General features: G+C 41.9%; 1 protein-coding gene across 1 annotated transcript in view; it reads left to right on the top strand.

The window, feature by feature from the left end:
• The first annotated feature begins 1,564 nt into the window (after window positions 1-1,564).
• Window positions 1,565-15,025, top strand: part of PRKD3 (protein kinase D3) — a 41,609-nt gene continuing 28,148 nt past the window's right edge. Inside the window, exons 1-3 of the mRNA XM_056486339.1 lie at window positions 1,565-1,672; window positions 4,120-5,133; window positions 14,248-14,386. Of these exons, the coding sequence (XP_056342314.1) occupies window positions 4,843-5,133; window positions 14,248-14,386 (430 nt within the window). The 5' untranslated portion in view covers window positions 1,565-1,672; window positions 4,120-4,842. The remainder of the gene's footprint in view (window positions 1,673-4,119; window positions 5,134-14,247; window positions 14,387-15,025) is intronic.

The raw sequence follows: 15,025 nt of genomic DNA, 5'->3' as shown, positions 1-15,025 counted from the left end.
CTCCTTGCTGTGCTAAGCACCAGAAATCATGTTTATGGAGGCAAGCTCTGTGTTTACAGTGGTGTCGTGTGGGAGTCCCACTTCAGAGGAAAAAGGAAACGAAGATTGCTCAGCTATCTGGTGCAGAGCTTTGGCAAGAACATCCCCTATTCATGGAATTAGCCTTCATTAAAAAGTCCCAGGGTGGTTTTTGGCATTCAAAACCAGTTTAAAGCAGAATCAACCATTAACTGCTATGTTTTCAGTTTAAAGTACTTCCAGATTTTGACAAGAAGCTGCAGGCTAATTATTTATCAAATAAAATGGCGCCAGTCAGCGCAGAGAGCTGGTTATACTCTCTATCAGCTGCACTGTGTAAAGGTCTGATGCAAAATAGGGCGAAGAAAGCGGAAAGACTCCCCTCAGCTTCACTGGGTTTTGGGCCAGGCCTCAGGAGCACAAGATGAAGGAAATGAGAAATGTACATGTCAGACAGAGCTATAAATGACAAGGCACTAATCTGCTTCTCCATCTGTGTCTCGCTGAGCTGAGGATTACAAGCCTTTGAATTTGACAGTTTGCCTTTTCAAGGTGTTTTCGGTCTGAAACATTGCTTAAACTTCAACAACTTCCTATGGTGGTGGATGTTATTTTAAGACTTGTACACAGAAATTTAATCCAAATTCAAGAAGGAAGATGATGGGTTGTCTCTAAAAAGGGAGCTTTCGGCTGGAGGGAGGTTACAGGGGCAGTTTCGCCTTGCACCAGTTTTATTCGGTACTTCAGCTCACTGTTTTTGCTAAGTATCTTGCGTGCAGAAATTTGCTGCTGATGCCAAGAGTGGCATCATTAACGCAGGGCAGAAAACGGGATTTGGGTGAATCAGAGTATTGAAGAGGGGCCGAAACGCAGCGGGAGACGGGCAGTGAAAAGGGCCCGGACAGCTTGTGAGGGCACGCACGCACATCCGTGGGCGCCAGCGGGAGACGCCGAAAGCCACTTGCAGCTCGCAGGTCAGCGCGGCCACGGAAAAGCCCAGCGCTGCGATGCCGTGACACACTAGGTCAAGTATTTCCTGCGCGGCGATGGAGGGCCTGCCCGGCCCAGGGGACATCCCCGCGGGGCTGCGCCAAGGTGAGCCGGAGCGGCGCGGAGGGACACCGGCCGTGGGTGTCCCGGCCGGGCGGAGCGGGGGAAGAGGTACTGCGAGGGGCGGCGGGCAGGGCGGGGGCTGCTCGAACCCGCGGCCGGCGCTGGCACCGCAACCGGCGGCTGCGAGCTGGCGCGGACCCAGGCTTTGGCAGGGCTGGAGAGGCGAGGCCGGGGCGGCGGCGGGGCGGCAGCCGCAGCCCGGAGCGCACGGCCCCGGGACTGTCCCGTCCCGTCCCGTCCCGCTGCAGCGGCGCGGGGCAGCGCCCGCCGCGGCCAAGGAAAACTAACGGAAACTCTTTCAGGGAGCCCTGCGCCTGCGCCGCCGCGCGCGCTGAGCCCCCCGCCCGCGCGGGGCATGTCGGGGCCGGTGGTTCGCACCGGCCGGGCGGCCCGCGGCAGAAGGCGGCCGCGGGACTACAGCTCCCGGCAGCCCCCGCGGCGCAGCCCCGTCCCGTCCCGGGCGGCTCTGGTGTGTGTGCGGGGAGCCGCGGGGCTGGAGATGCGCGAGCGGCCGCTCCGGCCCGGGGCAGCGGGGCCGCAGGTGAGCGCGGCCGCACCGGGGGCACCGCGGCCAACGCTGTGGGCGGGAGCCGCCGCGGGGTCGCGGTGCGTGGGTGTGTACGGGGGTCGGGGCCGCCGCCGCCGCGGCGGGGAAGGGCGGGGGCGGACTGGAAAAGTTCCTGGCGCGGCAGCGGGAGCGGCCGCCGTGCCCCGGGGCAGCGCCCGCCGCCCCCCGCGGGGGGAAAGCGCCGCGGCGGCAGCTCCGCCCTGGGTGCCCCGGGGTGGGGGTGACGGGCCGAGGCCACATCATCTCCGGAGATGGTGCCGGCGGGGGCGGGTCGCGCAGCGGGGATTTAAACCCGGGAGGGACGGGCGGCTGCCCGGCCGGGGCTGCGTGGGCACGGCCCCTGCGGGTAAGGACCGCGAGTGGAGCCGCGGGCAGCGGGGCTCGGAGCGGCGGATGAGGGCCAGGTGCCGAGGGGCTGCCGACAGACGCTGGGTTTGGTTTGGGGCGGCAGGGACGGGCTGCTAGCGGGGCTGCAGGGGAAGGAGGCAGAGGGGCTCCTTCAGAGCCCCTGTTCCTCTCGCTTTTTGAGGTGTAGGGTTTTCTTTGCAAACATAAAAATGCAGAATTGCAGACTGCATGTCAATTTCGGCATACGCTTATTTGATTCGGTGTTCGGAAGAACTCTGTCCTCACTACAAAGTGAGCAGTTTCTATGGCTTTCTTTTCGTAGAAAGATCCATTCTTTCCTACCGAGTAACAAAAATAAACTTCTTCAAAGGCTTATATGCAAATACAGATGGTTTCAGAAGGCTTTGTCAATGCAAATGCATCGTGCTTTTGATAAATAAAATTAACGTTCTAATTAGGCAGTTGTAGGTGTTTTCACTGCCTAAATTAAACTTGCCTAGCAGACTCATTAATTCTTTCACATCATAAGGCTTTTCTGTTCTCTATTATGTTGGTTAGGCATTGTTTTTTGTAATTCAAATCCACCCCTAAGGCTTCGTATTTGCTGTCTCTGGTGAGACACTGCTGTGAGAGGTGAGGGAGAGGAAAGCAGTGTGTAGAAAACAAGAGCAAGTCATCTTCAAGCAAACTTGAAGGCGCTGTGATGCTGCTTTCTTGAGAAAGGTTCTTAAATGTTACTGTTGCTGTCCTTACTCTTCCTATTTATGACTTTCATTTGTATGTTGTTTAGCGTGTTCTTTAAGGCAGAAGTTTCTTTTCAGGTGTTGTTGCTAAATGTCCAACAAGTCTTCTGTGTTTGAAGGCAACAGTTTCTAGATACCTGTGCTGAAAATCCAGGAGTATCAATTTGTTCTTTCTTCCAGATTCCCTGTTAGGAATTTTTATCACAGTACCAATAGCTTATTTTCCTTCCAGTACTGCAAATTGTGTATCTCTCTTATTATCTGCCTTTCAAAATGCATTGACAGTGGGGTTTTGAGCTATTACACTGGTAAATACCAGAAGTGCATAGTATGTTAAATTCTCAGCCTTATTTCTGGGAAGGACAGCTTCTACTGTGTGCAGTAAGATGTGGCATTTCTCTTCTGAAATTTCGTTACAACAGTAATTAATAGAAATTAACAGTAATTTTCTGAGGGGTTTTTTTTTTTTTTCATAAGGGAAGGAAAAAATAGGTGAGCTTACTGATTTTGGTATCCTGTATGGATTAATAATCCTTAAAAACTGTTAGCAATATGTAGTATCTATGTGTTTGGACCATCCATGGAAAATTTTTCGTGTGGCAGAAGTTGCATGGGGAATCTTGAAATTATTGTTTTCAAACATTCCAGCTGCTCATGAAATGCTTGAAATATTGAATCAGGTAGCATAGTATCTTGTAACAAATATCTCAAGCCCATGCTTATGAAATTATTTATTTTCAAAGGTTGTAAAAAGGTTTTAATCAGACTTATGAGTATTATTAAATTATTTATTTTTTTGTCCAAAGGGACCAACCAATACTGAATTGTACACTCTGCATATCTTCCTGTAGTTAGAGTTTGTGCAAGTAATTCAGTTTTCTTGAATAACAGTATTAAAATTATACTCTAGACGCATAGAATTTGAGTTTTTATCTTGTATTTTTTTTGACATTTCTATGCATGTAATGATTTTCCTTCTCTACCCACCTGCTTCTCAATATAGATGTACAGAGCAGAGCTGTGTTCTACTGCTCCTTCCCCCTGCCTTTTTTGTTGTTTTTCTCTTGAGTGCTAAGTGCTTTGCTCTGCTAAACCAATGTAAATTAGAAGTTGTGGTAACATATTGGTCAGTGCTAGATCTGATTTTTATTGTGTATCATACAGTGGGAAAGCAGTTAAGTTTAACTTACAAGTATGAAATGCTTCTAATGTAACACATTCGAGTAAAATAAGTTGGTATCCTGCTGAGTAAAAGTAGAGTGGTTATGACATGAGTATGTGACTTTATGCATTTCATGTGAAATAACAACTTTATCTTTTCCCTTACAGGCAGACTACAACGTTTCAAAATGCTGGAGATTATCTGGTTGATGCTAGAGATTACATTTAATGTGATTGTGTCTTCAGACATTCTGCTCCTCCATTTCATGGGCTAAAATATTTTATAAAAATGAAATTGGATATCTTCATTGATCTTCAAGTTCACCGTGTCCTGTGAATTCAGAGAAGACTTTCTGAAGGAGGAATAGAGTCATCACATACGTGGACTTCTGTTGTTGCTCAAGAATTTTCTTTCATTGAAAAAGGCTATCTGCATGAAGATGAGACTTCATTTAAGATATGATCTGTATAATTAGGTGAACAGGGATACTTTTAATGAATTATCAACATTTATTTCTGTCTGTTCTCCAGCTTTTATTTTTTAATAAAAATGAAGGACAAGTATAAAACAGCAGAGCTGATGTGTTCCTGTGAGGCCTTTATGTAAGCCTCTGTGTCTGGATGTGGTGCTAAAGGACAGGCAATCTGCTTTTGATCAGCTGATTGTAACTGCAGAAAGAGAACCTTTAATTTAAAGTAACTTGCAGCTGTAATTATTTTACTCTTTGGCTTGCACCGAATGAAAGGGAAATTTAAGTTTTACTGGTCAAAGACCATTTTACTGAACTGAGAAAGGGAAACTTACATTATCCTTGTTTTCATTTCAAACCAAGAACTGATTTTACTTAGAATTTGACTACTAGGGAGAGCTTGGCAGAGAAAAGCAAGCAGATGTCATCAAACGACTCTTCTCCCCCATCCTTACAGAAGTTTTCCCCACCCACGTGTCATGCTGCTGCAGCACAGACCCCAACTTTGTCTTCGAGTCCCCAGTCGGGGCTCTCCAGTCGACTCTCCAATGGCAGTTTCAGTACCCAGAGCCTCACCAACTCCCGGGGCTCTATGCATGGGATCTCCTTCCTTCTGCAGATTGGCCTCACTCGAGAGACTGTCACCATTGAAGCTCAGGACCTGTCCCTCTCTGCTGTTAAAGACCTCGTGTGCTCAATAGTTTACCAGAAGGTATGGTATAACGCTGTCATGTTCTGCTGATGGCAACAGTTGTTTGCTAACAGGCTGATTAGTAATAGCAACTGAGATATGCCAAGAGTTTGGTGACAAAGATCTCTGTTAGGTATGTGCAATTATGCAGAAAGAAATTTTGATAACTGTGAAGGGAAAAGCTTTTAATTCAAATATGGACAGTTTTTTCCTTTCAGCAATTGCCACTAATACCTTGGGTTTTTACTAGCTTATGCTTACTACTGTTGAGGAATATTCTTGGGTCTGTATAGCCAGCCACAGTGACAGGATCACTTGTGGCTACGGACGTGTTGCTGGGCCACAGACTTGATATGGCTGTATCTTTTTGTTTCTAGTTTGGAATTAAAGAGGCCACCAAACATCTAATGATGTCCAAGTATTGTTTTTTCTGCATACTGAATACATGTGTTACTTTATATATCAATATAATTTCTGTTAAGAGAGGGTTGACCTAGAAATAAAAGAACCTTAGCACACTTTTCCCTCGTGTCTTGGCTACCCTGTTGCAAATTCTGTCTCTCTAGGAAGGAAGTAATTCTCATCATGCTGATTTTGCATCCAAATTTTATCTTTGTCTTTAGGTTAGGAAGGTTAGGTCCCAGGAAGCAGCCTGAAAAGAATCTAACAGTATTTCATAGAATAAAAAATAATTGCTGTTTTCCATCGAGGTCAGGGAATTATCTCCACGTCTTTCATTGTTGTGATAATTGTGATATTTATCGATGATTAGTTTTATTATATAATTCTTTTTCACCTAATAACCTGAAAAAACATAAGCACATTTTATGTTATTTGCATATGCTTGTGTATCTTTTTTTCCCATCTCATAACTTACTGCATCTTTCATATTTACAAACTAGTTGTCAAACAAGCCAATTTCATAATAACTTCCAAAATATAATTCAGCATGTTAGTTCCTTTCTGAAGAGATGAGTTCTTTGGGTAAACTTTTTTTTCATGTACCTTGCATGTGAAAGTGTACCTTTACGCAGCCATTTTAGGGGCTGCTTTTTCTTTCTGTGCCAGCTCCTTCTCTTTACATCTGCATATTTCCTGTCTTCTGTCTTAAAGATGAAAACAAGTTACATTCACACTTACTTTTCTTTTTTCCTTTCTGATTTATTGGCAGGCTCAGGTAAAAGTTTAACTTGAGGTCTTGTTACGGCTCAAACTTCTTACATGCTAAGCCTAATCTATTGCAAAACTGATGAGGATTTCATGATCAGTTTTCCTTTTTGTCTGGCTTTGCTGCAGTTTCTGCTCTCCTGCAGCTGATGCTACCAGAGAGTGACTGCTCAGTGAAAACATGTTGCAGGCAGCAAACTGATCAGGAAACAACCTCATGTGTGGTGGATTCATCTTTCATAAGTAGTTTTGCAGCTAGTGCACGAGTGGCAATATTCTCCCTGTACTCTCGATTTGACAGCAAGATGTCCTGCCTTGGCTGTTTTTCTCTCAGATCTGGTGACTGTTGCAAGACTGTTAAATGTTTTAGGATTAGTATGTGCCTAATGTGAAAATTGTGAGCGGCGTTCTTGTCCGTAGCCATGCGAATGGTTGCTGGTTTTTCCAGTTAAAGGCTTTGAAGCTGCTGGGTGTGCTGTTGAGATTTAAGTGTTAAAGCTTCCCTTTCCTATGGTATTCCACAGCCTGCTTAAACTGTCTTGTCTTGACTGCAAAGTACTGTGTGGTTTGTTGCTGTGATAGTTCTGTACCTAACAGTATTTATTTACTGTTGCATTTCTTTAATTAATATGGAGAAATATATTTTCTTTTTTTTTTTTTTTTTTTTACTTGGAATAATAATTGGTAGCCTCTTTTCTTGTTAGAGTGTTATCTTTACTAGCGTTAAACGGACATTTCCTTACTTCACAGTCACATTTCAGGCTTATATTCCTCTATGTAGTCTGGAACAAAATAAAATTCTGAGGAGTCCTTCACTCACTTGGGGACTTGAACCACCTGCCCAACTGTATTTGAGGCTACAATTACAGTATCAAAGATGTTGGTTAGGACTCTGCTTTTCTGTGTTTCCTGCTTCAGACACTGGTGTTCAGTGTAGCTTGTTCAGGTTTTGCAGCAGGGTAGTCAAAAGCAGCATCAAGAGAACTGAAACTAAAGAGGCATGTGTCTGCAAGGGGAGCGAGATGAGTAATGCAAATATTTGGTGTGTCTCTTAGCTCTATTACAGATGTTCTAAACATCAGGGGATGTTTTTTTCTTTTTAAGTGTTTTTCTTCAATTGTTTTTGCAAGTTTAAAGTTAAGTTTGGGGGGTACTGTGTTAGGGTTGTTGTGTACTGGAATGATTAATAGAAGCCCTCAGAAAATCCAAACTAGACTTTATAGGGATGCTTCAGAAAAATTCTTGCTTATGGTCTCCAGTGGATTCATGGTCTTCTCTGTTCATTCCTTATCTAGGTTGCTATGTATTAAAGTATCAGACATACAGTTCTCAGGGGCAATCTGAAGAGGAGCCTAAGCTGGACACATGGCTGCTGGAACAGAGAGATGTTTAGAAGCAGAAAAACTTGTAGCAGGTAGACAGTGTGTGTCCTTGCACAATGGTCAGATATTATAGAGGCAAGTTCTTGATCCTGTTCTGTGTTGGAATACTGTTTTTTCATTCCTCACATGAAGCAGAACAAAGAGATTACTGACTTAAAACTAGAAACTTGCATGTGGTGATGTTCTGCTGCCTGCAAACTGAGAATTATGTTGGACAGCATGCTCTAAATGCTGTATTCTATCTTACCTAACTTTATTCTGGTTAGAGCTATAAATGAAAAACATTTGATTACTGTACTATTACTTGTGCTATTAGTTGTGTAGTATCAGTACCTGCAAGATTTGTTGTAACTTTTTCAGTAAACTTACAAACCTTTACTTTTCTGTTTCTACCTCTTCTCTATCTTTTTTGGTCCACAAACCTGTCCATCATTTTCACTTTCAGTCATACTCAGCATTCTCCTTCTCTGTATGTATTTCCTCTGATGGCTTTGTTATGTTTTGCTCTGAAACAGACAGATTGCTCCACTACCTTAGCATGTTTCTCTGAAATTCTCATGGTCCTTTAACCATTGCATTCTTTTTGATTGAGTACTGATACTTTGTTTTTTGAAAGACTATAAAATCATCTCTTCTGTTCAGATGTTCTCAGATCTATTTTCCTCCTACTGCTCTGCCTTTGTGACTTGTCAGCTGTTTTCTTCATATGAGCTAAGTAACGCAGGGACTTAGCAAGAGTTGAGGCATGAGAAACATGCTTGTGAGAAAGTGGGAGCTGGGGAGTTACTGGTGGTACAGAGGTGCTACATGAGGGGCAGATGAGCATTTCCAGCATGGTAATAGGTTTGTATGCTGGAAAACCTAGCCAAGCAGTAGTTCAAGTATGTCTGTACTGAGGCATCTGGTGAGGGAAGGATCTCCTGCAACATGTTTGAAATGAATTGTCTGTGTGATAATGTGATTTGGCACATGATTCTAAAGAGTGGGAGTGAATAGCTGGGTAGGGATGCAGGATAATAGAGTGGATGACTTCAGTGAACGAAGAGCCTTTCCAATGGTGTTTTGGACCATTAGACTTAGGAATTAACTTTCAGTGGTTTGAAGCATTTGTTTTGCGTTACGACGGGTCATGAGATATTGGACCTTGAAACAATATCCGCCTACACTTTTCCCTAGTGTGAATTTTTGGCGACTAGTCCAGAACTTTGTAAAATAACTCCTGGAACTTGAAGTAAAGGGATTTTTCAGTTACTGCCAAGATGGAGAGAAGCCTCAGTTGTGTTTTACTCAGCAATACTGACTGCTGTATGTTGGTTGAGTTCTTCTCTCAATTAAAGCTAGATATGCTGTAATACTTGCAGTATGAGCATGCTAGATAACACCAGTGATTTTTCCTCAGTGTAACTGCAATAGTGCACTAGTTGTGTTATTTGTGCTAGTGCCACCCAAGTATTTAGAATTACATATATTCTTGATATAAATTGATATATTGGTATACCAGAGATTAATTTTGGCACAGTCTAGTGCATACGTAGACTTCCCACAAGTGATTTCCTGTCACTAGATGCTCTTTTGGAATTGTTAAGACTGGGAACAGTCATGTTTTTGCTTTTAGGAAACTAAGTAATACTGGGATTAGCAGTTTATATGTTCTGAGTAACTGTGCAGATACATTAGGCTTTTATACAAGAAAGTAATAGCTGTATAATCCCATAAGATAAAACAGGCTTTAAAAAATTCTGTTTTGAGTTTTGTTTTCAAGTTTACATTATGAGCTCTTAACACTTCAAAGGAACTGGATAATGTTCTTCCTTAACAGCTTCATGTAACTGAGCATAAGAAAAGCTATAAAAGCTGTGCTTTGCTGCAGTACAAGAGAGAAGAATTTGGTAGTGTACAACTTGAATACGGTTCAACTATTGAACATAGTTTAAGCTTTGCGTAAAAATTCTGTTAAAAGATACCACTTGAAATAAAACCCCTGTTAATCGATGAGGTTATTCTTGGCCAGCAGTCTGCACAAGCCTTCTGGCCAAGGTGCTAGCAAGGAATGCTGAGTTCCCCACTGGACTGGGGAGCGGAAGAGAGAGCAGGGCGCCGCATGCCTGGAAGGAGCTGAGCTGCTTGGTTGGAGCTGATTGCTCCCTGCACCGAGGCCCAAGTGCCTTACACAGGGCTCTGCTGGGCCACCTGCAGCTCATCAGAGCTGGCCATGGGGAGGGCAGCCAGCCAGAGCTTCCATGGCTTGGGTGCACAGGGCTGGAGTGGGGGCAGAGGAGAGGAGACTGAGCCAGAGTGTGTGGAAAGGAGTTGGGAGGCATGCATCTTCCCGGTAGGATTTGTTCTTTTGTAACTGGGAAATGTTTTTTTTTGGTGGGAAAGAGCAGGATTAGTTAATCTAACTTGAAAAATTTTATTAGATGTGATTGGATTTGGAGCCTGCTGCAGCTCTGTCCCTATGGGCAGCCATGGACAGCAAGACTGACCATGTAGTCCTGATAGACACTAGCATTTGGATACAGGTGTGCAACACATACATGTATACACACAGATCCAGACAGATCAGCAGTGTGTCTGTCAGTGAGTCCTCACATGAACACAAACAGCACCAGGACCCATGCTGTATCAATCTATGGTGGTTCAGGGCGGAGGTCTGGTGGAGGGGAAAAAGACATGCCCACTCACCCACCAGTAAGAAAATAGTGGATGTCTCCAGCAGCTGGCTTAAAGCACTTTCTGCCCACTAGCAGCTGCTGGATCTTGGTCTTTCCAGTTGCTGACACCTGGATATTCAAGCTCTTGATTTCACTTACTCTGACCTCTCCAATCACCTGACATTACAGGATCCTCTTGCTCTGATTCCTGGCAGTCAGACCTCCCCTACACACACATGGGCTCAGAATAAGAAAAAAGAATTCAGGAAAATATCTAGAAATTGGATTCAATGAGAATAGAGGATGGGTGGTGCTGATGATGCACAGGGCATGATCAGGCAGTTGTTCTGACCAACCCCTGTTTACAGGTGACCAGCCTCTTTTATCTTCTTATCCCTTGATTTTTTCCCACGTTTATTCCTCCTTGAATCACGTCTTTCCTTGTCTTTGTTTCCTTCTGTAAACATTCCATAGGTGTTGTACAATCCTAATTTCCCAGCATTTTATAATCTGTATCATACCACTGGACTGCAACCCCTCTCAGGCCAAAAGGTGTTCTAGCATTGACTTACCTGATCAGGTATGTGTGGAAACTGGGTCTGAGGATGTCCTGTGAAGGCCAGGGTATCTCTTCCCTGGACTTCTTAATTTGGGTTCCTACCTATCCTTCTTTCTCTGTGCTCCCCTGGCTGGTGGAGATGGGCCTTTGGTGGCCTGATGGCTTCTGTGAAGGGGGTGGGAAGTCCTGGGCAGGGTGTTGGTGGGCTGCCCCCGCCTGCATTTTTCCTCTGTGCTGCTTTGTGGATGTGCAGACAAGCATTTCTCAGGCAGGACAGGTAAAGGAGCTACTGCGAGGTTCCTCAGCTACTGCCTGTCCCTCTTACGGATTCAGGAAAACCTCCTAGCAACTGCAACTCTCCATACCAATGAACAGGCTCTCTCTTTTATCATCCTTTCAGCTTTTGGAATTACTATTTCAGAAATGGAGATCAGGCATGCACAATGCCTAGAAAAATGTGTTGTGGTGCAGTCTTGTCACATACTGTAGAAACTGTATACAGAGTCTGTGTTTAGTGAGAGAATTCTTGTGCTCCATACTAGTATAGCTTATTCTCTTGTTAGTTGTGAGTGTGTGGTTCTGCATCTTAGTCTAGAAGTCACTGATAAAGCTCAAGTTTGTAAATAGAAGAAGTACCTTTTAAGGAGGTTAAATGTTAGAGTTACAAAACCAGACAATCTTTCACAGTCACTTCTTTTATGTGTAAGTATATTTGTTTTGGAATAGCAGGCAGTAAATCATATTGTGACAGTATGAGAAGCATTCATGCTACACAGCCTAAAAGGTTAATTTAATTAATGGAGAACCAAATCAGGTGTTGATATCAACAGTTCTAGCAATCTGTAATAGATGATTTTGCTTTTTTCACAATATTTCTACTCCATAGAAATTAATTTTGCCTTTGTCTGGAATTCATTTGAAAACAAAAATCTTAATTATAGTTATTTTAATGTTATTTACAAACTTTGGATCAATGTTGATGCTGCTTTGTAAGGGATGTAATGTCTCATATTTTCTAATGATTACACCATTGTAATGGTGTCACAAAGAGGACTTGAGTGTTCATCTCTAACTTTATTTTGTCAGCTAATGCTTTTTAGCATTGAAAATTAATGTAGTATGTTTAAAACATTTTAATAAATCCAAGATTTGTACATGAGAATGGGTAAATGGTGCATAGACAGAATATATTTTATCATAGCAATTAGGATAAGTGCTGCTTGGCAGGTGATTATGTGACCTCTGGTTACTGAGGTGCGGGATTATGTGTAGGGATGTTCGGGCAGCTGCATGACAGGGTTATGGTGTTAAGAGTGAAAAAAAATAGAAGAAAAACACATTTATCAAAAGGAGGAGACTCAAACCTGTGAAATATCTTAGAGGCTTCCTTACAATCTGTAGTTCATAGGTGGTTCTGTGAACTTAATACAAAGAAGCAATAGTTCACATGATTCCCTGAGTCGTGAGGTGTCCTTCTGGCAGCTGAAATTAATATTGATGTTATTAAAAAGTGTCATGTGTATCTGCAGTCAGATATATACTGTTGTAATGTTGATTTTGTATCCCTTTTGTTAGAATTAAGTTCTTCAGCAATACAATTAAATTAACAGAAGTTAACAGTGTATCAAGGAATAAAACCTCACAGCACTTATGTCAATAATGTAAATATATCTTGTTTTCTTGTCAATCAAGACACAGTGAGATTTTGGGTTAGAGCTTAAAATAAGTTTGTAACATGGTTTCAGATATTTTCAGATATTTTCTTCCCCTGGAAGAATTACTAGTGGCTGTAGCTTTGTGTGTTCTGAATATAAAGTCAAGTCCCATGCATACTTGCAGAGATACTGAGACATGTATTTGGATGGCACAGCTAATTCTTAAACTTTATATTTTCTTTCCTATTACAAATGATCTTTGAGCAATTGGAAAAATGTAATTTTCAGAATATTGTTGGATATTTGCTATTTTATGTAGGAAACCGGAGAGTGAGTTGATAGACAGAGGAAGGAACTGGCTGCTTTGGCATTGGCCCAGTAAATCAGGTTCTCTTGCTGAGGACTAAACATCTCTGTGTCAGTATAAACTGGTCAGCTCTGTCTTTTGCTTTTGCAAAGGTTAAATTGTACAAATTCTTCTGTTTCTCTTTGTGACTGTCCAAGGTAGATAGTATGCTTCCTTCAGTATAATGTAATTATGTAGTGTGTACACACCAAAACAGAGAAGACCAACTTGATATTTCAGATAAAATTGCTGCTGTAAAGAGGATATTATTTTTCTGTGAATGAGAAGAAAGTGTGAAAACAATGGGCACGATGGATATGATACCTTCATTATGTTTTTGATTTATTCTACCAAATCTTTGGTGATTTTAGTTAAGAATAATTAATATAACACAAGCTTCATGCAGTTTAGGTACTTACCGACTGTGTGACATGTAAACTACTAGCTTGTTACCTCATTAATTTAAAGTTTCTTCTTTTTAAGAAGAAGCTTTATGAGCTTTTCCGTATTTTTTCCCACATTTTTCCTGTTTTGTGCTGTGTGTGTGTTCCCACCTCAAGACAGAATTCTGGTTTAAGCCAAAAACATCAAAGAAGCTGCTTGAGTGCTGCTCATTTCTCTCTAGGCTCTGTTCCTGCTCTTTTTCCCCATGAACTATTTACTTTTAAGCTTTTCATTTTAAGTTTTAGTCATACTTGACAGTATTTTGAAGAGTAGGGAAAATACAGAATGATAAAGCTTTTTTTATTTTTTTTTCAGTGTCATTGAAAAGGGCCATGTTATTTAGTGTATCTATTTCCCATGTGGATTTTTTTTCTGTCCTTGTGGGGATTTGAGTTTTTCTTTTCACAGAATCACAAAAAATGGGTATATTGGTAGAGATTACTGAAGGTCATAGAGTCCAGTTTGCCTGCTGAAGCAGTGTCCTGTGGAGCATGTTACTTAGGATTTCTCACATCTGTAGATCTGAACTGACATGGAGCCTCTTAACTGGCTTGCTCACCAAGAAAAGTGTGGCAGGTGCTGCTGGAGTGTCTCGAGCTAAATACCTGCCTGACCAGAATACCCATGAAATAAGGTTTATAGGTGGTCCTATCCAAGGTAAAGGCCTGCATTGAATTTTACTTGCCAGACTGATTATGCAGGTCTGAGAGATTAAAAACCCAAAGAAACAAAAACCTTAATACTTCTTTTTTTCAGGTTTTAAAAAAAATTAGAAATTGTCAGAAAAGGCTTTGTTTCCTCAAAAATGATCAGATTTTGTTACCATGAAACATTTACAACTCTTGAGTTCTGTAGCTGTTACTAAAAACATTGATATATAGGATTATCAAAGAGCATGTATTAATTTAGAGTTTGATTTCTGTTGCAGTTCCCAGAGTGTGGTTTCTTTGGCATGTATGACAAAATTCTCCTGTTCCGCCATGACCTGAACTCAGATAATATTTTGCAACGAATTACATCAGCAGAGGAGATACATGAGGGGGATCTTGTTGAGGTTGTACTCTCTGGTAGGTATTATTGTTACATTATTATTATTAGTGGAACAATTCTTTATTCAGTAGATTAAAAGAAAATAGGACTTCATGGAGCAATATTTTCATGCCTGCCTTGAGCTTTTTCACTTAAGTCTCCATACACTTTAGGGTAGAGGTTTCCAAGAAAGTCCAAGTGTCCCTGATGCTTCAGTACTCAGTTTTCTTATTTTTCCATTGTTCTGTTTTAATCCTCTTCAGGATTATTATTATAAATAAATTTGAATTATACAATTTATAAATTTAATGATATCAGGTTTTTTAATATTTGTTTAAGGTGAAATACAGATAAGAGTCAGAATCTGTTCTTCCAACCGCTGTGGGTTTTCTTTTGCTTGTATCTGTCTTTTTATTCTGTAGGTTGATGACTTATGCTCTCATAAGACTTCCTATAAATGTTGTTGCTGAATCATACCTATAAAAACAGACTCTTACAGGTTATTATAGTACTTAAAAACAGTTTATTTAAACCATATAGTCCTTAGAGTGGTGGTTATTAACCAATAACAAGGACAAAATAACCCAGCCCTGATTGTCTTGTATGTGTTTGATCAATACTTTGTCAAATTCATTCCAAAGTCAGCTGTACTTAAACTACAAATAAAAGCTGGATTA

Source organism: Oenanthe melanoleuca, chromosome 3, assembly GCF_029582105.1.
Source record: "Oenanthe melanoleuca isolate GR-GAL-2019-014 chromosome 3, OMel1.0, whole genome shotgun sequence".
Classification (NCBI taxonomy): domain Eukaryota; kingdom Metazoa; phylum Chordata; class Aves; order Passeriformes; family Muscicapidae; genus Oenanthe; species Oenanthe melanoleuca.
This window is presented reverse-complemented; position numbering and strand designations above follow the sequence as displayed.